Source organism: Stegostoma tigrinum, chromosome 5 (assembly GCF_030684315.1).
Source record: "Stegostoma tigrinum isolate sSteTig4 chromosome 5, sSteTig4.hap1, whole genome shotgun sequence".
NCBI classification, from domain to species: Eukaryota; Metazoa; Chordata; class Chondrichthyes; order Orectolobiformes; family Stegostomatidae; genus Stegostoma; species Stegostoma tigrinum.
This window is the reverse complement of record NC_081358.1, coordinates 4,988,656-5,011,950: the sequence shown is the minus strand read 5'-3', so window position 1 is coordinate 5,011,950 and position 23,295 is coordinate 4,988,656. Positions and strand designations below refer to the sequence as shown.

General features: G+C 44.2%; 1 protein-coding gene across 4 annotated transcripts in view; it reads left to right on the top strand.

The window, feature by feature from the left end:
* itprid1 (ITPR interacting domain containing 1) overlaps window positions 1–23,295 on the top strand; it is a 147,488-nt gene that overhangs the window by 48,456 nt on the left and 75,737 nt on the right. For all 4 annotated transcript variants that reach the window (XM_048529826.2, XM_048529827.2, XM_048529824.2 and 1 more), the window contains 4 exons: window positions 2,427–2,478; window positions 13,375–13,461; window positions 17,398–17,600; window positions 18,986–19,449. In XM_048529826.2, coding sequence (XP_048385783.1) covers window positions 2,427–2,478; window positions 13,375–13,461; window positions 17,398–17,600; window positions 18,986–19,449 — 806 coding nt within the window. The remainder of the gene's footprint in view (window positions 1–2,426; window positions 2,479–13,374; window positions 13,462–17,397; window positions 17,601–18,985; window positions 19,450–23,295) is intronic.

Sequence of the window (23,295 nt, the reverse complement as noted above, 5' to 3'; positions counted from 1 at the left end):
TCAGAAAAGATTAACAAGGATGTTACCAGTACTGAAGGGTTTGAGTTAGAAGGAGAAGCTAGATATGCTGGGACATTTTCCACTGGAGCGTGGGAGATGAGGGGTGACCTTATAAAGTTTTAAAAGGAGTCAACTCATCCATGCTGAAAAGTTTCCCAAATTAAATCTGCATTTGGCCCATATTATTCTAAGCCTTTCCTATTTATGTACCTCTCCAAGTGTCTTCTAAATATTTCAGAGACAGTAGGAACTGCAGATGCTGGAGAATCTGAGATAACAAGATGTAGAGCTGGATGAACACAGCAGGCCAAGCAGCATCAGAGGAGCAGGAAGGCTGACATTTCGGGTCTGGACCCTTCTTCAGAAAAAGCCCAAAACATCAGCCTTCCTGCTCCTCCGATGTTGCTTGGCCTGCTGTGTTCATCCAGCTTTACACCTTGTTATCTCAGATTCTAAATGTTGTAACTGTATTTGTATCTGTCACTTCTTCTGACAGTTCATTTCATGTCCCAACCACTCCCTGTGTGTAAAAGTTGCTCCTCAGGTCCCTTTTAAATCTTTCTCCTCTCACCTTAAAGTATTGTCTGCTTGCCTTGAACTTACCTAGGGAAAAGTCCTTTGCTAGTCACCTTGTCTCTGACCCTCATGATTTTATAAACACTTATAAGGTTTCCCTCAACTCCTATGCTCCAGTGGAAAAGTCCCAATCTATCCAACCTCTCCATCTAACCCAAACCCTCCAGTAATGACAACATCCTTGCTAATCTTTTCGTAACCCTCTCCAATTAAAAATTGTTCTTCCTATGGAAGGGTGATTAGAACTGTACACAGTACTCCAAAAGTGTCCTCACCAATGTCTTGAGCAGCCCAACTTCTAAACTCAATGCTCTGAACAATGATAGGAAGGCTACCAGCCAGGACATCACTGGTATCTTGACTAATTTATCATTCTTTATTTCTGAGCCAATGCAATAGGTTATTGATCTTGTTCTGTAATAACAAAGAGCAGCCCATCTCATTAATGGCTAACAGATTCCAGAGTGCCCTGAGCATCACTGGATAACAGCCCAAGATGGGAACTTCAGCTCGAAATTGGCTTCACTTCGTTGTCAAGTGAGAGTGAAGCTGCCTTGATTTGGCCATTGCAGTTCTGCGATGCCATAACTCTTTTGGAGCCTTCCTGGTCTATATGACTCAGTCAGGCACCACATGATAAGCAAACCCCTTTGTGCACTACTTGCCATCAAATTACCCCAATCAAAAACAACGCCAGGACACAGATGCTGCCTGGCATTTGTTTGAAATGCCAAGGAGAAAGATTTTCTCCTCCGTATTAATGGACTTGCATTTTAGGATTTTAAACCAATTTGCACACTATGCATAGTTAAAGAAGCAATTCTGAACATGAGCAGCCCAATCATGGTTATCTAGATGAGATCTTACATGGAGTGCAGGATGCCTCTAACAAGAAACGGGTCCTCTCTTCAAAAGAAAACAAGAATTGTTGTTTTATTTCTGTTGCAACAAATCATTATTGCAGTATTGACAGAACTGACTGATTTTCCTAAGTCATATCAATGCTCAGCCCTGTCTTTGGAACAGCATAAATTTAATTTGTCCTGTCAAAGGACCAAGTTAGGACTTGAAAACTGCAGCTAGAAACTCAGGGCATGACTAATTTTCTTCAAGCTTATTCCCTCTTACGTTGCCAATGCAAATTGCAATTTTGGATTGCAGTAGGGAAGTGGCAGGCAGACAGAGGAAGGGTGGGCACAGTGGCAGCGCTCTCACCAGAAGGCCAAGGGTAACCCTTCATGGCTCTTTTAAGGAGCACTCACCATATTAAGTGCCAGACTGACACTTCACTTGGCAGCAGTGGGTCTTCTCTCACATCAAGGACTCCAGAGTTGGAGGTGCCACTGTCCAGGAGCTGCTTGCCAATCAGAAGCCAGCAATGCTATTGAATGGGAGGGTATGGATGATGCTGGTATTACAACTATTCAGAGCCAGGTACATTGCTGGATGCCAGGTCACAGGTGAGTGATGGCTTGAGAAATGTTACGGGGTTGAGGAGGGTGGGAAGCAAGGGCAAAGGAGCAAGGAGGCTCTCAGAAAGTCCACTAATAATCCTGCACGATGGGAATCAAAACAACAGGCTATCCGCCACAGATTTAATCGATGTGGAAATGTCTCCTCTCTCTCTCTCTCCAGTATCCCTGCATAATTTAAATATCCTGTGCCACCAAACAAGCCTTTGGGAAGGCATTAAATTCCTTCCATGTCAAACAAATTGCTTTCAACAACCGTCTGTACAGTGGGATATTTTGCGCAATGCTCATAATATATTCAAGTAAATTCATGTCAGAAACTTTGTTGAAATCTTTACTCAGTTAAGTAATTTGCAATTCTTTTCACACCCCGAACAGCTAATTTATATCCAAGTGGAATGCAGAACATTTCTGTACAGGAATATGTGAGGTTAGTTTATTTTTATGGCAGAATTGTAAGTGTTAAAACAAAATGTTGAATGCGGTGTAATGTGATGGAGTTTTAGTATGGAGTGATGTCTACTGAATAATCAATTATAACTCCCATCCATTGAGCTCTTAATCTCATCTCTCTTATTATAAATGGTTTTGCGTAATAAATTAACTCCACAGAGGCTGGTGTCCCATCACTAGGCCGCCGTTTATTTACATGTGCATAGTCCTTACCACTGATTCAGCTTCCTTAGTGCCAGCTCTCAGAGTGAACAGAGCCTCTGATGCTCCTGTCCTTATCTGTCAGCCAGGGCTCCCTGATTGGACCAGGTTAACAGCCCAATTAGGGAACTCCTGTTCTATGATGTCCATGTGGCTGACCTTGTTACACTCATTGCAGGTGGAAGTCAAAGTTTGCTGTGGTTTATAAGAGAATTTGAACAGAGAGTTACATTGGTATCAGAGATAATGGGAACATTCCACTCCCGCACATCCCAGATGTCCAAGTTCTTCAAGGACCGCAACTTTCCCCCCACAGTGATCAAGAACGCCCTTGACCGCGTCTCCCGTATTTCCCGCAACACATCCCTCACACCCCGCCCCCGCCACAACCGCCCTAAGAGGATCCCCCTCGTTCTCACACACCACCCTACCAACCTCCGGATACAACGCATCATCCTCCGACACTTTCGCCATTTACAATCTGACCCCACCACCCAAGACATTTTTCCATCCCCACCCCTGTCTGCTTTCCGGAGAGACCACTCTCTCCGTGGCTCCCTTGTTCGCTCCAAACTGCCCTCCAACCCCACCACACCCGGCACCTTCCCCTCCAACCGCAGGAAATGCTACACTTGCCCCCACACCTCCTCCCTCACCCCTATCGCAGGCCCCAAGATGACATTACACATTAAACAGAGGTTCACCTGCACATCTGCCAATGTGGTATACTGCACCCACTGTACCCGGTGTGGCTTCCTCTACATTGGGGAAACCAAGCGGAGGCTTGGAGACCGCTTTGCAGAACACCTCCGCTCGGTTCGCAATAAACAACTGCACCTCCCAGTCGCAAACCATTTCCACTCCCCCTCCCATTCTCTAGATGACATGTCCATCATGGGCCTCCTGCAGTGCCACAATGATGCCACCCGAAGGTTGCAGGAACAGCAACTCATATTCCGCCTGGGAACCCTGCAGCCTAATGGTATCAATGTGGACTTCACCAGTTTCAAAATCTCCCCTTCACCTACTGCATCCCTAAACCAGCCCAGTTCGTCCCCACCCCCCACTGCACCACACAACCAGCCCAGCTCTTCCCCCCTACCCACTGCATTCAAATACCAGTCCAACCTGTCTCTGCCTCCCTAACCGGTTCTTCCTCTCACCCATCCCTTCCTCCCACCCCAAGCCGCACCCCCATCTACCTACTAACCTCATCCCACCTCCTTGACCTGTCCGTCTTCCCTGGACTGACCTATCCCCTCCCTATCTCCCCACCTATACTCTCTCCACCTATCTTCTTTTCTCTCCATCTTCGGTCCGCCTCCCCCTCTCTCCCTATTTATTCCAGTTCCCTCTCCCCATCCCCCTCTCAGATGAAGGGTCCAGGGCCGAAACGTCAGCTTTTGTGCTCCTGAGATGCTGCTTGGCCTGCTGTGTTCATCCAGCCTCACATTTTATTATCAGAGAGTTACATTGACCTGCTTTTGTGCATGCTGTCCTCCTCAGTCACAGATTGCTCTTGGTGAGGATATTGAGGAGGGAGGTGGGGGATTTGTCAAAAAGTAGATTTCTGATTAAGAAAAAAAGTAAAGTTATACAGATCAGAGCAAGTAAATTGGCTGTGAAATAGCTGTGCTCTTCATATATGCAGGATGCTGCTTCAGCCCAAAGCATTGCTTTCAGGTAACACAACACAAGGTAGGTTCAAAGATGAGAAACATACACAAACCTCATTCAAATACATCATTGTGTGTTCTGCCCCTGTATCAGGTCATCATCAGGTGATGGTTAAAATGGTGATCACACAAAGCTGACATATACCTTTCTAAATCCACTCAATAAATCAGTCAAGAAGTGAAGTCAGAAATAATTATAGGAGGGTTATTGCTGTCCATTAAGGTAAGTTTCGGGCTGCTAGAGTGATTGGGGACCAGATTATTATCGGTTTAGGATAAATTTTTATTGTTAAATAATTTTGTGGAGTCTACTTGTTTTCAGTGGTTTACATTATTGTACAATGGTTTTCTTGAGCTCCTTTTGTTCAGAATTGCTAAGCAGAGAATGGACATATCGGGCTTCCAAAGCATGAGGTACAATGGTTAGATGGTCGGCGAACCAATTAAGGCTGTAACAAGAGGAGGAGAGAGTCATTTTTGCCAAAGGATTTTGCAGGAACGGAGCATGGTATCTGAATCTCTGAGGAGCTGCGTGAACAGATATTGGACTAATGGAGACCTGCGCCAATGGTTAAATTGAGAATTAGAGCCAAACATCACAGCAAACCATGAAATGGCTTTAGCACTGAACAGCACTGTGTCTCTAAAATTTTGTCTCTCTCTGTCTCTCCCTCACCCTCTCTCTCTTTCAACATTCAATTTACTTGCAGTGATCTCAAAAGTGGTACTGTTTGGAGGGCAGCAACTTTTCATTAACCATCCTCAGGAAGGTTTAACAACATTCTGTGGAATTTCCCGAACTGCTGGAATCAATGTGATGTAGGCCTCAGAAACTGTAATGCATTAAGAATAACCAAACACAGCTCTATTCCTCAAGTGAAAGGGCTTCCATTGTTTAACTTCCCTCTGATAACAGACAGTGACCCCAATGGTCTGTGCCAGCTTTCCTGTTCACGAGGCATCACATTTTCATACTATTGCAAACCTCCATACCTGAGCTGTTCACCCTGACAATTAGACAACTGGTGAACACTGATTAATATTTCATCAGTTGGCTCATAAACTCCCACATGAATCCAGGTACCAACTCCGCCACCACTGCTGACACAACTCCGCCCACTGCCAATGCCGCATGGCCCACCGCTGACGTCGCTCCGCCCATCGCCCCCACAGACAGCAACCCCAGAAAAGACAGCCACACTGAGCCCTGCTGAATTTTCACCGTCCCCCCGACCTCTCCCTTATTGAGGACGAATGGTCAGTCCTCAGTAAAGGGCTCACCTTTGTCCCCCTCCACCAACACATCAACAAATAGCGACCACACTTGGACGTTGAACAGTTTTTCCACCGCATCCATCTCCATGCTTACCTCTTCAACTTTGAGCCTAACCCTCCCTCTACTGACCCCTCATCCCACCTCCAATGGACCCCCTCCTCCTGGACAGCACCCAAAGGGGTCCTACCCTTTCTCAAACTCTACATCTCCAAGTGCCGTTGAGACATCAACCGCCTCAACCTCTCCACCCCTCTCACCCACTCCAACCTCTCCCCCACAGAACGTGCAACCCTCTGCTCCAACCCCAACCTCACCAACAAACCCGCAGACAAGGGAGGTGCAGTTTCAATTTGGCGCACTGACCTCTACATCGCCGAGGCCAGGGCCAGCTCTCTGACACCTCCTCCCACCGCCCCCTAGATCATGACCCTTGCCCTGACCACCAAACCACCATCTCCCAAACCATCCACAACCTCATCAACCTCAGGTGACCTCCCACCCTAGGCCTCCAACTTCATCGTTCTCCAACCCCACACCACCAGTTCTATCTCCTTCCCAAAATCCAAAAACCCAACTGCCCTGGTCAACCCATTGTCTCCACCTGCTCCTGCCCCACCGAACTTATCTCCACCTATCTCGACACCATTTTCTCCCCCTTGGTCCAGGAACTCCCTACCTATGTCCGTGACACCACCCACACCCTCCACCTCTTCTAGAACTTCCATTTACCCGGTCGCCAACACTTCATCTTTACTATGGACATCCAGTCCCTATACACCTGCATTCCCCATGCAGATGGCCTAAAGGCCCTCCACTTCTTCCTGTCCCACAGTCCCCCTCCACTGACATTCTCGTCCGCTCAGCCAAACTCGTCCTCACTCTCAACAAATTCCCTTTCGATTCCTCCCACTTCCTACAGGCAAAGGGGGTGGCCATGGCTACCCGCATGGGCCCAAGCTATGCCTGCCTCTTTGTAGGTTACGTGGAACAGTCCCTCTTCCGCACCTACACTGGCCCTAAACCCCACCTCTTCCTCCGTTACATTGATGACTGTATCAGCGCTGCCTCGTGCTCCCAAGAGGAGCTCCGGCAGTTCATCCACTTCACCAACACCTTCCATCCCAACCTTAAGTTTACTGGGCCATCTCCAACACATCCCTCACCTTTCTGGACCTCTCTGTCTCCATCTCAGGCCACCAGCTAGGAACTGATGTCGATTTCAAGCTCATCGAATCCCACAACTTCCTAGAATACAACTCCTCTCACCCACCCTCCTGCAAAAATTCCATTCCCTATTCCCAATTCCTTCACCTCCCCCGTATCTGCTCCCAGGATGAGGCATTCCACTCCCGCACATCCCGGATGTCCTTGTTTTTCATGGACTGCAACTTCGTAACCCTGCAGTGGTCAAGAACGTAGTTGACAGTGTCTCTCGCATTTCACCCAGCTCATCCCTCACACCCCCATCCCTGCAATAACAACCAAAACAGAATCCCCCTTTTCCTCACATACCACCCCACCTCCGGATCCAACGCATTATCCTCTGACATTTCCGCCATCTGCAATCCGACCTCACTACCCAGGACATTTTTCCATCCCCACCCTTGTCTGCCTTTTGGAGGGACAATTCTCTTTGGGACCCCCTTGTCCGCTGCACACTCCCCTTCAGTCCCACCACACCCAGCACTTTTTCCCTGCAACTGCAGGAAGTGCTACACATCCCCTCCTCACTCTTATCTCAGGCCCCAAGAAGACTTTCCACATCAAGCAGATGTCTACCTGCACATCTGCCAATGTGATATACTGTATCCGCTGTACCCGTTGTGTCTTCCTCTACGTTGGGTAAACCAAGCGGAGGCTTGGGGACCGCTTTGCAGAACACCTCCGCTCGGTTCGCAACAAACAACTGCACCTCCCAGTCGCGAACCATTTCCACTCCCCCTCCCATTCCTCAGACAACACACCCATCCTGGGCCTCCTGCAGTGCCACAAAGATGCTACTCGAAGGTTGCAGGATCAGCAACTCATATTCCGCCTGGGAACCCAATGGTATCAATTTGTACTTCACAAGCTTCAAAATCTCCCCTTCCCCCACCGCATCCCAAAACCAGCCCAGTTCGTCCCTGCCTCCCTGACCTGTTGCTCCTCTCACCAATCCCCTCCTCCCATCTCAAGCCCCATCCCCATCTCCTACCTACTAACCTCATCCCGCCTCCTTGACCTGTCCATCCTCCCTGGACTGGCCTATCTCCTCCCTAACTCCCCACCTGCACTCACCTTTACTGGCTCCATTCCCTCCTCTCTGGCCTGTCTTTCTCCTCTCCACCTATCTTCTCCTCTATCTATCTTCGATCCGCCTCCCCCCCCTCCCTATTTATTTCGTAACCCTCTTCCCATCCCCCATTTCTGAAGAAGGGTCTAGGCCTGAAACGTCAGCTTTCCTGCTCCTCTGATGCTGCTTGGCCTGCTGTGTTCATCCAGCTCTACACCTTCTTCTCGCAGACTTGGAGTGTTGATATTCTGTTACTCAAGCAGTATCAGAGTTCTGATGAAAACAAACAGTGACTTTGCTGCCTGGGCACCATTGCCATTCATTACAGCCTTTACTGAGCTGTGAAGCTTCATCACTTTGATACGTATGAAGTGGTGTTTTGCCTTGGAGTTGTTTGAGAAAGGAGAAGTGAAGCAGCACAATTAAAAAATGGATAAGAAACTGAACAATAAAGAAAATTGCCAAAGCTCTGCAGCACAGTGATTTGGCAGAACTGTAAGGCAGCAAATATATATGATGAAGTATATGCAATGAATCAATTATGACGCCAAGGCATACAAGTGGTGGAAACTGGGATTAGAATAGTTAGGTGCTTGTATTTGACCGGCATGGATGTGGTTCTATGACTCAACATTGGAAGAGATTCTTCTGAATCACTAGTCTCCTCCACATGGCATCAATACCTCTTCTTATCTAACTCACTTCTGGCACCTACCATATCCATATCTTCAAGAATGCACCTTCACAATCTTTACAACAAAGCGACATGAACACCAATAATTGTACTTAATATGTGCCTATTGACAAATCATCCTTACACAAAACCCCAAATCCTGTCTTCAGATCTCGATGATCTAATCTCGTGTTCCTACGAGATGGATCTTCAATGGTTCTAGGTCTGGAACAGGAAGTGGCTCAGTTTCTACTGCGGTATTTCAGGCATCCACAGGCACCCATGAGCAGCTCTGTTTGCAAACTGTGGAGACATGCTTCAGCCAGAACTGTCTGCCTGGCCCCCAGCAGGTTGTCTGGTACCAATGAAGAATTTAATTGAGAGCTTGCTCTGGGAACAGGCCTGGTGTTCTACAAAAGGATAGTAACTGGCTCTCCTTTTGAATCCATGACATTTTGACAGATGTAAGCCTTTTGTGTTCCAAGTGATCTGGACATAAGCACTCACATTGAATGTTTTCAAGAAGGTGTTCTTAGAGTTGAAGCGACGGAAGAGTCTGGGGCATAAGCAAGAACAGGGTATTGAGTTGGACAATCAACTGTAATCACATGAATGCTGTAGCAAGCTCGAAGGGCTGAATGGCCCATTCCTAGTCCTATATTTCTATCATCTGAATGAGGACAGAGTGCAGTGTGCCATGAGGTTCCTTACGTTACTTTTCAGACTCTATTTTTGTGTAAATCAGAGGGGTGTTGGACCCCAGAGCCACTCAATAGCCTGAGCTCTCATCAAGAGAGTCAGGGCAGTCAACAGAGCTTTGTATTTGCAGTGCTCAGACCAATTATCCTTCTCCATGTTTGACGATATTGTGATGATATCATTACTGTGGCAGCATTCCAAAATTGTACATAGCAGGCATCCTGGATTGAGTGTGTAGATAAATCCATTGGGTTGACCTGCAATCTTGTGCATTTCAGCACATTCACATGTTAATTTGTATCCTTTGTAGGACGGGCTGGAACGGGAATGCTCCCTCTTGTGATTGCTTCCTTGACCTTTCTCTTTCACCCACACTTTCTTCTGTGCACTAATGCTAAGCCACACGCTATACTGTTGACTATACTCTGAGCTGTACAGCATGCCAGTGAGGTCAAGAGATCATTTGTGCAAGGCAATCTTTTTCTGCTCCCCTGAGGGCTGTAAACAGACTTAGATATGTTTCAGAGATAGTAGGAACTGCAGATGCTGGAGAATCTGAGATAACAAGGTGTAGAGCTGGATGAACACAGCAGGCCGAGCAGCATCAGAGGAGCAGGAAAGCTGACATTTCAGGTCAAGACCCTCCTTCAGAAAATGTGCCTTCTGTAAGAAGCAGCAGTTTCTCATCACAATGTATAAGTGTGGAACTTCCTGATACAATATTCGGGTTGGCTATTCTGAGTCAATAGCTCCAGTTGAGCCTCCAAACAAGGCTCATTATCTCACAACAGCAGCAGAAAATTCCTGGTGCTGACAGATCCCCTTCACTAAGTCTGAAATGCAGGGAGGCAGCCTTTAGGAAGGAGGTCAGAGATCTTTTGGAGCCTATTCCATCATAATGGAGTCACAAGGCTAAGACAGTTACAGCTACAATTCCAGTGGCAGGGTCACTTCTCCAGACCGACGACTCTCACATCTCTTAGCCTTCCTTTAAACATGCAGCAAATACAGCCACTGTTCTGTAATGCACTTGGTAACCTCCCTCCCTCAGTAGCACCCAACTCTCCAACTGGGAATTGTCTGTTGTAAAGAAAGGTGTACATATCGATTAATAATCAAACAGGAACATTGTGACAGACAAGCAGCATCAGTATCTATTATGCTTGAGGTTCACTAGAACTATATACAGAACATGAGGTAGACAGAGGGTAAACTTGAACAGGGAATACTTTGAGTCAGCAGGAACTGCCAATGCTGGAGTCAGAGCCGATACAGCTGGAGGAGCACAGTAGATCAGACAGCACCAGAAGAGCAGGAAGACTGATGTTTCAGGCCTAGACCCATCATTAGTGCTGCTGACTGTTGCAGGGTCGAGGCTGAAACGTCACCGTCCTGCTCCTCTGATGCTGTCTGACCTGCTGTGTTCCTCCAACTCCACACTGTGTTTACAGGGAGTATTTTATTTTGCATTCCCTCAACTCTACAGTTGGTCCTAGACTGCCGCTGTAGCTCCTGTTTCCTGCCCACCTGACCCACACTCTCAAAGGGGCAATGCACTCCTAATTACATACATGACAGTTTCAAACTTTCATTTGTGGGATCTTGCAGTGTGGAAATGCACTGCCATATCAAAAAGGGTATTTTGAAGGTCAATGTGGAATCCAATTTATGAAAGTTCCACAGAATCCCTTCAATCTTGGAGTTTCAGTCATGGTTATTTGTTCTGTTCTTGGGCTGTGTCTCAGACACTCTCTCATCTTGGAGTGCCATTTTGTTTTTATTCATCCATAAGATGTAGAGGTTACTGGCTGGGTCAGAATTTCTTGCCTATCTCTAGATGACCTTGAGAAGGTGGTGGTGAGCCGCCTTCTTGAACCACTGCAGTCCATGTACTGCAAGTAGACCAAAAATACTGTTAGGGAGGAAATTCCAGCATTTTGACCAAGTGACAGTAGGGAATGGTGATATATTTCCATGTCAGGATAGTGAGCGGCATGGTGGCAAATTGCAGGTCGAGGTATTTCCTTGCATCTGCTGTCCTTATCCTTCAAGATGGTAGTGCTTGTGGGTTTAGACAGTGCTAGCTAAAGAACCTCGTGAGTTTCTGCAGTGCATCTTGTAAATATACACATCGCTGATACTGAGCCTCAGAGATGGGAAGATAATTGTAGTGCCAGTCAAGCAGCCTGCTTTGTCCTGAATGGTAACAGGCTTCTTGAGTGTTGTTGGGGCTGCACGCATCCAGAAAAGTGGGGAGTATTTCACCACACTGCTGAGTTATCTCTCGTGAATGGTGGATAGGCTGGAGGTAAGTTAATTTCTGCAGGATTCCAATGCACCGATCACGTATTCTAGCCACAGTATTAATAACTAAGGTTAACTAAACCTTGGAATAGCAATGATTACAATAGAAATGTGAGTACATCAAGAAACTGCATGTCAATGTGTATTGTATTATCTGGCCGTATCACAGTCTGGGACATTGGATTTTAAGTGGAATTCGTAAATGACACCTTTGGAAGGAAAAGTGAGAAGTAAAAGCACAAACTAATTGACTAATTTCAGAGGGAACAGAGCCCTGTATATCAACATTAAACAAATCTTTGAAGCTGAAAGGGTATGCTGGTGAAGCTGTTCAAGCATGTGGGAGCATTGTCTTTATAACTGAATATTCCAGGGGACAAATTGAATTTATCACGAAAGCAGGCATGGGAATTGCGAAATGTGATTAACCTGCATCTATTTACGTGTAGCAGACAGGTCAGTAAATGTATGCTGTCTGCAGCGAGCAGCTAATATTATATGCGCTCTTCATAGTTTGCACGTCAGCTTTCGGCAACCCAATATCACAAGCAGTAAATGCTACTTAAGGCAGCCTACCTTACCTTAAAGAGGAGATATACTGTGGCTACAAGAATTGACAAGCTCTACTTTCAAAACAGTTTGTATTTTCTGACAGTTCACTGAACATTCTAGAGTATGCACCAAAACATTTAGACAATTTCCCGGAAAGTCTTGATGAAAGCTGTGGATGTAGTAAAGAAGTCTGATATCTGCATTTAAGTGGGTGACTTCAATGCCAGATTGACGATTTGTTCCAAGTGCAAGCACATAATGCAGAAAGAAGTTTAATGTCCCTTGAGTTGTCAAAATGAGTGCATTCATCTTTAAATGACATACCATAATAATTGATTGCCTCAGTCACACCCTGGTGCAGAGCACAGCAAATGATGAAATTTTACTTCATTTCCAGCAACTTCTTGGAAATTGCAGAAGTCATTTTTGAGCATAAGGGAATTGGCGTGGTGTGTATGAGAATGGGTTGTATGGATCCCAATTTGTCCCCATAGTGTATAAAGCGAGGAACATGGTTGTAAGCATTTATAAATCGCTTGTTAGATTGTATTAGGAGTATTGTGTCCAATTCTGAGCGCCACATTTTACAAAGGAAATTGAGACCTCACAAGAGGGAATTGGAATAGCTGGGATATTTCTCCTTGGAGAGGTTAAGGGAAGATTTAATAGAGATGCTCAAAATTATAACAAGCATCCTTAGGATAGGTAGGGATAAACTATTTCTACTTGTACTCGAGTCAGGAATCAAAGGGCACAGGATTATAATAAATGGCAAAAAATGGCAAAGAGATTTGTTTTACTCCAAGTTGTTAGAATTTGGAGTACATATTGAACGGGCAGTGAGAATAAATTCAGTAATGGTGGATGGGTTGAGGGTGGTGGGTGCCTGGAACGCGTTGCCAGCGGAGGTGGTGGACACAGACACGTTAGCGTTTTTTAAGATATATTTGGACAGGTACATAGATGGGCAGGGAGCAAATGGACACAGACCGTTAGAAAATAGATGACAGGTTAGACAGAGGATCTTGATCAGCACAGGCTTGGAGGGCCGAAGGGCCTGTTCCTGTGTTGCAGGTTTCTTTGTTTCTTTGCTTCTAGTGAATCACGAAGTGAAACTGGACATAACCTCACAAAAAAAAATGTAGGGCAGTAGGACACACCAATAAATGACCTTCTTCCATGATTCTATGTAAAAAACATAATATTTTGTTGATCAATAGGTCCTTGCACACCTGCTCTGAAAAGCGTACACTGTCGAGGTGGAACAGTATGGCTTCAGAAAATTCAGGGACCAGTGGAATCATGAGGTGAGTTACTCCAGCTTTCTACAGGACTCCTACAGTAATAACACTGTCATTGTTGCATTTGTAAATATGTTGCTATTTTGCGCATTTTTGGCAATACTTATTGCTCATGTACTAACTTGCTTATTTCCATTAAAAATTAATTAGTTTGCAAGAATGGTTCCATGGATGAGGAATTTCAGTTAACAGCATAAATTGAACAGCCTGGGACTGTTCTTCTTGGAGAGTAAAAGGCTAAAAGAAGATCTGACAGGAGTTAACAAAATCATGGGCAGGTTGGATGGAATAGAAAATGGAAAAAAAAATCTGTTCCAACTTGTAAAAAGAAGAATTAGGCACAGAATTAAAGTGATCTGCAAAAGAAGCAAGTTTAAACTGATGATGAATTTTTCATCCAGTGAGTAGTGAAAGTACGGAACACACTGCCTGGAAATGTGGTGGAGACTGGTTCAACTGAGAGATATTAAAGAGGGCTTTGGATGATAATTTGGATAAAAGGAAAGGTGCAAGGTTAAGGGGAAAAGGTGGGTGATTGTCACAAGATAACAATACTGTTCATTTATTGATCAGTTGCAGACATGATGTGCCAAATGACAACACCAACTCCGTACCATTTCTGTAATTCCATGAACTAGTTGGCGGCTGGAACAATTGCCATCAGGGATTTTTTTGGGGCGAATTTAGGGATACGATTGCAGAGGGTCAGGTTTCCAGAGTGGCATTAGGCCAGATTGTACTTTTTTTGATCTCCAAAGCAACACTTTCATTATTTAAAATCCCAAAAATGTTAAAAAGGGACCTGACACTGAAACTGGCAGGCACCTAACAATGGGCACATTTAAAATCAAAATCAAGGCAGCCGTATCACCAGTGTTGAGCAGGCAATATGGCCAGTGAACCTATTTTAAGGCTGTAACCAACATACTGACATAGCACACAAACCTTTGGCTTTATGAGTGGATCACAAAAGCAAAATAGTTAAGCAAAACATTTATGTATCATTAGTCAAGCCTCAGTTGAAATAATTTAATTAGATATCGGCAGCACGCTTTTAGGAAGAAATACAGAAATTGTTGGGAAAACTCAGCAGGTCTGGCAGCATCTGTGCAGAGAAAGCAAAGTTAACCTTTCAGGCCCAGTGTCCCTTCTTCACTGTAAAAACACAGTTTTGAAGGAGGGACACTGGGCTTGAAAGGTTACCTCTGATTGCTCTCCACAGATGCTGCCAGACCTGCTGAGTTTTCCCAACAATTTCTGCTGTTGTTCCTGATTTCCAGTATCTGCAGTTCTTTTTGTTTATATTTTCATTTACACTTTTAGGAAAAATGTAAAGACCTTGGAGAGGGTATGGGCTGAAGTTAATTCAGTGAATCAGAGATGAATTATCTTGCAAGACTAGAGAAGCAAGCGTTGTTCTTAGAGCAGGTAAATATTAAGGAGGGTGCTGAATAGATGGAGATATTCACAATTACAAACTGTTTTGATACAATGGATGAGAGAAATTAGTTTTATTGGCAGAAGTATTGTTTTCAAAGCATACAATTTTGAAAGATTTCACGAAAATTGCTGGGGGAGATAAGGAACTTCATTTTATATTGTGAATTATGGTGATCAGAAGCTATATTTCTGAAAGAACAATGAAAGCAAATGTAATTATACTGTTCAAAAGAGAGTTGGATACAGACCTAAAAAGGAAACACTTGTGGGCTAATGGAATTATTATGGAAATGGAACTGATTGGTAACTGTTTCCAAAAGCTGCTAGGTATTATGGATTGAATGGACTGCTCAGTACAGTACAAATCTATGATTAACAACAACTGTTACCTGTCAACATCAACCTTTACAACTGTAGAACTGTAGAAATGTATCTTTCTGTAGCTATAATTTGAATTTGCTGTAGTACTTTGGCACGCTCCAGAAATTCTCTTGGCCCACATGGTATGGCCCCTTGATTCTATTACTCAAAGTCTTTAGGATTTAAGAGTTTCATCCATTTTTTTGGTTTCACCCTGAGAAAAATCAATTCAAAATTTGTCAAACAATGTTCTGTTAATCTGGGACACGAGCCAAGTTTGTGTTGAGTCCCCACTTAAATGCTTTCAAATGCATGTCCTGACACCACTCACTTGGTAAATCAGCTATTGATCTGGTCAGTAAACTATGGGTTTATGGGAATAGAGTTGGATTCGGAAAGGCAGGATTGGTGGCAATGCTGGCTATGGAAGGAGGATACAACATATCCTAGGAACAGCTTTGTTATTTCCTAGACTTGAGCACCACTTCTGCTTCACTTGGCCCATAAAAATTCACCCTGAAAATCTCAAAGGCTATTCTTAAAGTGGTCACATTGGTGGCTGAATGTCAGCAAGAGCTACGTTTGTGACCCTCTTTCCTCTGAGCCACAAGGTTCCTGTTTCATATCCCACACCAGGGTCTGCAGAGTTAAAACCAAGACTGTCCCGTACTGAAGGGTTTTTGCACTTCTGAAAGTGCTGTCCTTTCTTCTGAATGTTAAGCCAAGGTCCTGTCTGCGTGCATTGTTAAGTGCGAGAGATCATGCAGCACTATCTCATTAAGGAACGATGGCATTAACACAGCCAATATTTATCCCACAATCCATAAGGACAGATTATTTAATCACCATTACATTGCCCTTTACAGAATTTTGCTCTGTGCAAATTGGGCACCAAAGTTCCCACATGGCTGCAGTGACAACGTTTCAAACTGTAAAGCCCTTTGAAACTTGCAGCAGCAAAGTACAAAGGGGACGCAAAGGTTGCAGGAACAGCAACTCATATTCCGCTTGGGAACCCTGCAGCCCAATGATATCAATGTGGACTTCACCAGCTTCAAAATCTCCCCTTCCCCCACCGCATCCCAAAACCAGCTCAGTTCGCCCCCTCCACCCACTGCACCACACAACCAGCCCAGCTCTTCCCCTCCCCCCACTGCATCCCAAAACCAGTCCAGCCTGGATCTGCCTCCCTAACCTGTTCTTCCTCTCACCCCTCCCCTCCTCCCACCCCAAGCCGCACCTCCATCTTCTACCTACCAACCTCTTCCCACCTCCTTGACCTGTCCGTCTTCCCTGGACTGACCTATCCCCTCCCTACCTCCCCACCTATACTCTCCTCTCCACCTATCTTCTTTTCTCTCCATCTTCGATCTGCCTCTCCCTCTCTCCCTATTTATTCCAGTTCCCTCACCCCATCCCCCTCTCTGATGAAGGGCCTAGGCCCGAAACGTCAGCTTTTGTGCTCCTGAGATGCTGCTTGGCCTGCTGTGTTCATCCAGCCTCACATTTTATTATCTTGGATTCTCCAGTGTCTGCAGTTCATATTATCTCTGAAATTGCTTGCACCTTGGGTACTAACCTGATGAAGTCCTGCAGTAATGCCCAGGGATTGGGGTGGCTGACATTAAACAACTACAACCATTAGCCTTTGTTCTTGATTTGAGCACAACTGGTGAAGGACTTTTCCCCATAACTTTAATGATCAAATGTTGGGCTGCCCTCCCTCCCCAATCCAACTGTCTCCCAATAGCATAGGTGATGCTTGGAAGCGATAGTCGGAAGGTGTTTTGGTAAGTGTGTGCGGGCTCAGATTTGCAGTTTGGCAATTGGGTGTTTTGGTAAGTGTGTGCGGGCTCAGATTTGCAGTTACCCAAGACTTAGGCTAAGTATTTTATCCAACATTTCCTGCATTTGAGGCAAATACTGTGGAAAAAATCCGATGAGTCAAGAGTTTAAGATTTTTCCCCAGGGATCCTGGGGAGCAGGGGCCTTGTCTGTTATAAGCTCTGAGCAGGCAGAGACCAGAAATTCTGGATCCATGTATGCTGCATAATATCTGACCAAAACCTGGTTTTATTCTTGTTCTTTGATCTCTGACGACAAGTGGGATAGGTATAACATCACCCTTTGCCACTTCTACAGTGTTACTGAATTACTGGATCTCTGGAAAGATGACCCTGAGGAACTCCTCCTCGATCTTGGTTTTGGTAAAGAAGAGACTGAAATCTCAACAAAAATCCCTGCTCGCTTCTTCAATACCTCTTCTGTGGCATGTGGAATAAATTTGGCAGTGTTTCTGGATGCGCAGCAGCTGCGGATGGAAATGGAAAACCCTGATCTGTACAGTAAGAAAGGACCTCCATAAGAGTATGTGATTATGTTTAAAAACAGGTTATCATTTCACTTTTGAATGTTTAAAACATCATGTAGTGATTTCAGATAACAAAGTGTAGAGCTGGATGAACACAGCAGGCCAAGCAGCATCAGAGGAGCAGGAAAGCTGATGTTTTGGGTCTGGACCCTTCTTCAGCTTTCCTGCTCCTCTGATGGTGCTTGGCCTGCTGTGTTCATCCAGCTCTATGTCATGTTATCTCAGATTCTCCAGGATCGGCAATTCCCATGATCTCATGTAGTCATTCCAACTGGATCTTTGAAATTGCTTGATTATTTGAAGCAGTAGTGAGCATTCAGACTTCATAGGTTCAATTCAGTTTCAAAGATCATTTCTTCTGTATGACTGGGAGGTTTTTAGAATGATTTAAAACTTCTGTTATCATCCAATGTTCCAGAAATAGCTCTCTTCTGCAAGAGTGCAAGCGCAAAATATTGCAGATGCTGGAAATCTGAAATTAAACATAGAGAAAGTAGGAGAAGTTCAGCAATCAGCCAGCATATGTGGATGGAAATAGAGTCAATGTTCAAGCTGAAAGATAATTTTGACCATCACCCATTCAATTGGATCATGACTTCTAACTCCCTTCATCTGCTTGGTTCCATATCTTTTGATATTTTTACCCAACATAAATGGAGCAATCACAGTTTTGAACCTTCTTTATTTGAGGTAGCCTCAATAGCCTTGTGACAGAGAGAGAGTTCTAGGTTTTCACTAGCCTTTCTTTGAGCAAATGGATCATAAGAGAGCGAAGTAGCAGACCATTGTGAGCTTGCTTCACCAGTAAATGTGAGCTCTTCCACTCACAATTCCACTTTCCTGCTGCTCTCCATGTTGTAGTGATGAGGGCACAATAAACAAATGTTTCCTGGCATGACATCTGAATGGTTGGCTTAAGTGCCAAAATTTTTCTGTTCTAAAGACTAGAGAACAATTGAGTTTTCAGCTGATAGTGTCTCCAATAAAGGGGACACAATGAGGTTAACTGTGATAATGGGAACTGCAGATGCTGGAGAATCCAAGATAACAAAATGTGAGGCTGGATGAACACAGCAGGCCCAGCAGCATCTCAGGATGAAGGGTCTAGGCCCGAAACGTCAGCTTTTGTGCTCCCGAGATGCTGCTGGGCCTGCTGTGTTCATCCAGCTTCACACTTTATTACAATGAGGTTAACTGTTGCTCAAGTTAATTCAGTTTCACTCAGGATGATCCAAAAATCCTCCTGGAAATATTTAAGGCTGTGGAAAATCTGGTGGTTTAAAAGAAAACAGTACTTGAATGTGGCAACATCCTACCAAGCTAACTCAAGATATTTTTGTCCCACTCTTGTCCATTCAGGTCGTTTCCGGCAACTTGAAACCCTACAACAAGTAAATAATGCATTCTCCTCCTTGTTAATGGAGACAAGCAACCAAAGTCCATCGCCCAAGGAGGAACAGAAGCTGGATGCAAAGACAAAATGCAGGAAATTGCTGAGGAAAATGTCCCAGAGCGGGAATCAATCTCAAGGTTTCACAGGGAGTGATGAGAAACCTTCGGCAAGGGATAGACAGGCTGCTTTCCAATGTGCTCACCAGTCTATACCTGAAGACAGTGTTTTGGCACCACTGACAATAGGACAGAATGAGACTGAGAACAAGGCTTCTGATCTGCCTCTTAAAGCGAAGGAGGGCCATGATTATCCCGTGCATGAAATGGCCACCAAAGGCAGAGACAGAAGATGCCGACTCACTATGTACCAGACCAAGAAATGGAAATTCTGCACAACTGATCAGTCACCAGATTCCTTTGAAATGGAGGAGGTAAACAAAATTAAACATAAGGATTTCATGTCACCTGAGAGCAAAGTAACACATAAAGACTAGTTGAAATGGTTTAAAAATTACTTGGGTTCTTGCTTTGTATAAATAAGGATTTGGAGCATAAAAGCAAAGAATGCAATGCTAACCCTGTACACATTGTTGATTTGGCCAGAATATTATCTCCAGATTTGGGAACTTTCCCAAAGGAAAAATCTTAAGAGGGCAAAGAAATAGTCAATCACTTACTTACTGAAATCATCAAGGAAAGTAGCAGCTTAAATCTGACCAAACAACACAGACACCAAGTTTCCTTTCATTGGAATAAAGAAGTGATAATAATGGCTAGAATAAAGAAATCTGATAAAGGCATTCAACAGGATGAAGAGTTTTGAAAAGGTATGTAAGATATGAGACAAAAGAATGGAAGGAATTTTTTAAGATCATTTATGTAACATAAGGTTATTACAAGAAACAGCATTTGCAGCATCTGACTACTTGCAGTCTATGCTAGAGATATGCTACATTTTGCTATCTACATCAAGGACAGTGACCAAGGATATATACTTAATGAAGCATCTTGTTTCATCTTGTCAAAATATAGTGCAAAGATTTGCACAGATGGCAGCCTTCCCCAGGGTAACACTTCAGTCATAACATTGAAGGTTCTCTCTGAATGACTGTTTGTGATATATTATTTCATGAGCAATACAGGTAATTTCAACCTCAGTGTCTTCACCTTGATTGGGTAAAAGACAGATACTTGACATCTTCAACTGAGAAGATTGCAAATGCTATGTTAGAGCCATCAAACTGCATTCAATTCTGTTCTCCCTGCAGTAGGAAAGGTGTTGTTAAGCTTGAAAGGCTGCAGAAAACATTGACAGGAATGTTGCTGGGGATGAAGGGTTTGAGCTACAGGGAGAGGCTGAATAGGCTGAGGCTTTGTTCCCTGGAGCATCATGGGCTGAGGCATGTGCTTACAGAGGTCTATCAAATCACAAAGGGCATGTACAGGGCAAAGAGTCAAGGATTTTTCCCCAGGGTAGGGGATCCCAAAACTAGAGGGCATTGGTTTAAGGTGAGAGGGGAAAGATATAAAAGGGAACTAAGGGGCAACAATTTCACGTGGTGGCTGTGTAAGGGGTGGAGGCTGGTACGATTACAACATTTAAAAGGCATCTGGATGGATACATGAATAGGAAGGGTTTACAGGGATATGGGCCAAATGCTGGCAAATGGGATTAGATTTATCGAGGATATCTGGTCAGCATGGCTAAGTTGGACTGAACGGTCTGCTTCCATGCTACATAACTCTATGACTCTCTGAATGCCAAGGGCAGTCTCTTTCAGCTCATCTCTGTACCTCAGCTTTTTTGTACATGTTTGGACCAATACTGCAATGAAGTCAGGAGCTGCATGGCCCTGGTGGTATCAAAATGATCAGCATGAGTAGATTATCACTGGGCAATGATCACATGATCACACTGTCAACAAGCTATTCTATAACTTCACTGATGATCAAAAGTAGTTGGTGGGACAGTAATCAGTTGGACTTTTCTTGCTTTTCTTGGGAAATTCACCACTTCACTAGTAAAATGCCAGTATTTTTATTGTACTGGAGCAGTATGACTAGGGTCTGGTTAGCCCAGAGGCACAAGGCTTCAATGTTAATACTGATGTATTATCAAGGCCAATAACTTTAGTAAGATTCATTTCATTCAATTGTTTCTTGAAATTATGTGCAGGGAATTAAATTTGCTGAAGCCTCAGGAGAAGGCCAAGATAAATCATTCGCTTAGCAATTCTGGGTGAAAATCCTTCAATTCTGAAGGAATATCCCAGATGAGGGAATGTTTCATTGAGTACAACGGTAACAAAGTTTGAGGTGAAAACATGTTAACTAAATCAGAGCTGCAGAAGTATTATACGTGCAAAGGACCAAGACACAAGGCTGAGGCTCTGAACATGCTGTTGTGAATCTTTTTTTCTTAGGAATAGATGCAGAAGAGTTCAGGTTGAGGCCTGGAAGGTGGTAAGGCTGATGACTAATGTAAGAAAGTGATCAAAAGTGGCTTTACTGTGACTAAAATTGAGACTAGAAAGACCAGGTAAAATGGCCAAGTTAACAAAACGGCCACAAATGTGCTGGGAGTTTATAGGGATGAATAAATTTAGGGAGGACAGGAGGCCAAGAAAGAGACTCAGAAAAGAGAAAGAGATGAGTTGAGATGCAATTTGGAATCACTAAGAACGAGATGTTATTTGATGTGGAGGCTGAGGATGTAAAGTAATGAAGACATTTTGGTAATAAAATATTTATTCCTGAGAGTATGGCACAGAATGACGAAAGAGAGATGAGAGACTGGAATAAACTGGGGTGCTGGACAGTCGATAGCGTATCAGAGACTAACAGGTCAGATCAAGTTATGAGCTCGTAATAATACCATCACAACGGTCTTCATTGGCGAATGGGTGAAGATATAGCCAGGCTCAGAAGCTTCACTAAAGAGGTAGATGTAATCCATCCTCAGCCATATTTTCATTAAAGCCATATCAAATGAGTCATCCACAAAAAGTTCGCAAACAGCAAGGACCTTGTACTCCATTGACCAGTCATTTTGGAGACAGATGTGTAGAATGATGGCAAGTGTTAAACTACTAGCGAAGTTCCCATATCAGTAGTAGAAAGATGAGATGCATCAAAAGAAGCTCAGAAACGTTGTTCCAATGGAATAAGTTTGCGGAATTGAGGAAGGGGAGACTTTGAAGGTGGTGAAGTCCACTTTGATACCATTGGGCTGCAGGGTTCCATCTTCGGTCTGCCTCCCCCTCTCTCCCTATTTATTCCAGAACCCTCACCCCATCCCCCTCTCTGATGAAGGGGCTAGGCCCGAAACGTCAGCTTTTGTGCTCCTGAGATGCTGCTTGGCCTGCTGTGTTCATCCAGCCTCACATTTTGTTATCTTGGATTCTCCAGCATCTGCAGTTCCCATTATCTCTGATACTATTTTAACCTCCATCACAACCCTTTGGCACATTCATCATACGGTGCTTTATCTTTTTGTCTACCCTTAATATCTTGACCTAACAAAAATAAAACAATACAAAACTTTAGATGCTATAAATCTGAAACGAAAATAGAAATTGCTGGAGAAACTTGACAGATCTGGCAGTATCTGTAGAGAGAAAGCAGAGTTAATGTTGTGGATCCAGTTTGGGTCTTAAGAAGCTCACAGGATCTCAAACATTAACTCTTCATTTTCTCTACAGATGCTGCCAGACCTGCTGAGTTTTTCAGCAATTTCTGTTTTTGTGACTGAACAGTAACACGGTTAATTCAGAACCCTTCTCATATACCGCATACCACAGTATTCTTACCAGTAACACTAAAATCGACATTGGCACCGCTGGGCACCACCATCTCAATGTTCATTGACTGCCAGAAAAGTGCTCCTGTATCCAATGCTCATGTTTCAATGCCTCTCTCCTTCCTTAGGAGACGAAGATGCACAATAAGCATTAATATATCTAGACAGTTGGGAAATATGCCTGAAATAAAACTCCTCATGAGGATCAAACAGTGGGAGAGCAAAGGGACCATGTCTGTGCTGAAGGATGAGATTGGATATGTACAACCATTCATGTAGTGAGACAATGTCCTCTCTGCTGCTTCCTGTGCTGGGGAAGCAATGTCTTAAAAACATCATGGGTAGGGATGGCACTGACAATGCTAAGAAATCTCTGTTTTTCAATGCAGCCTCCAGATCCCATTCCCAATTCAGAAGAAGGAAAAATCCCACAACCCAGGCCCACCTTGAGCACTACCTTGAAGGAGAAAGAGTCAGC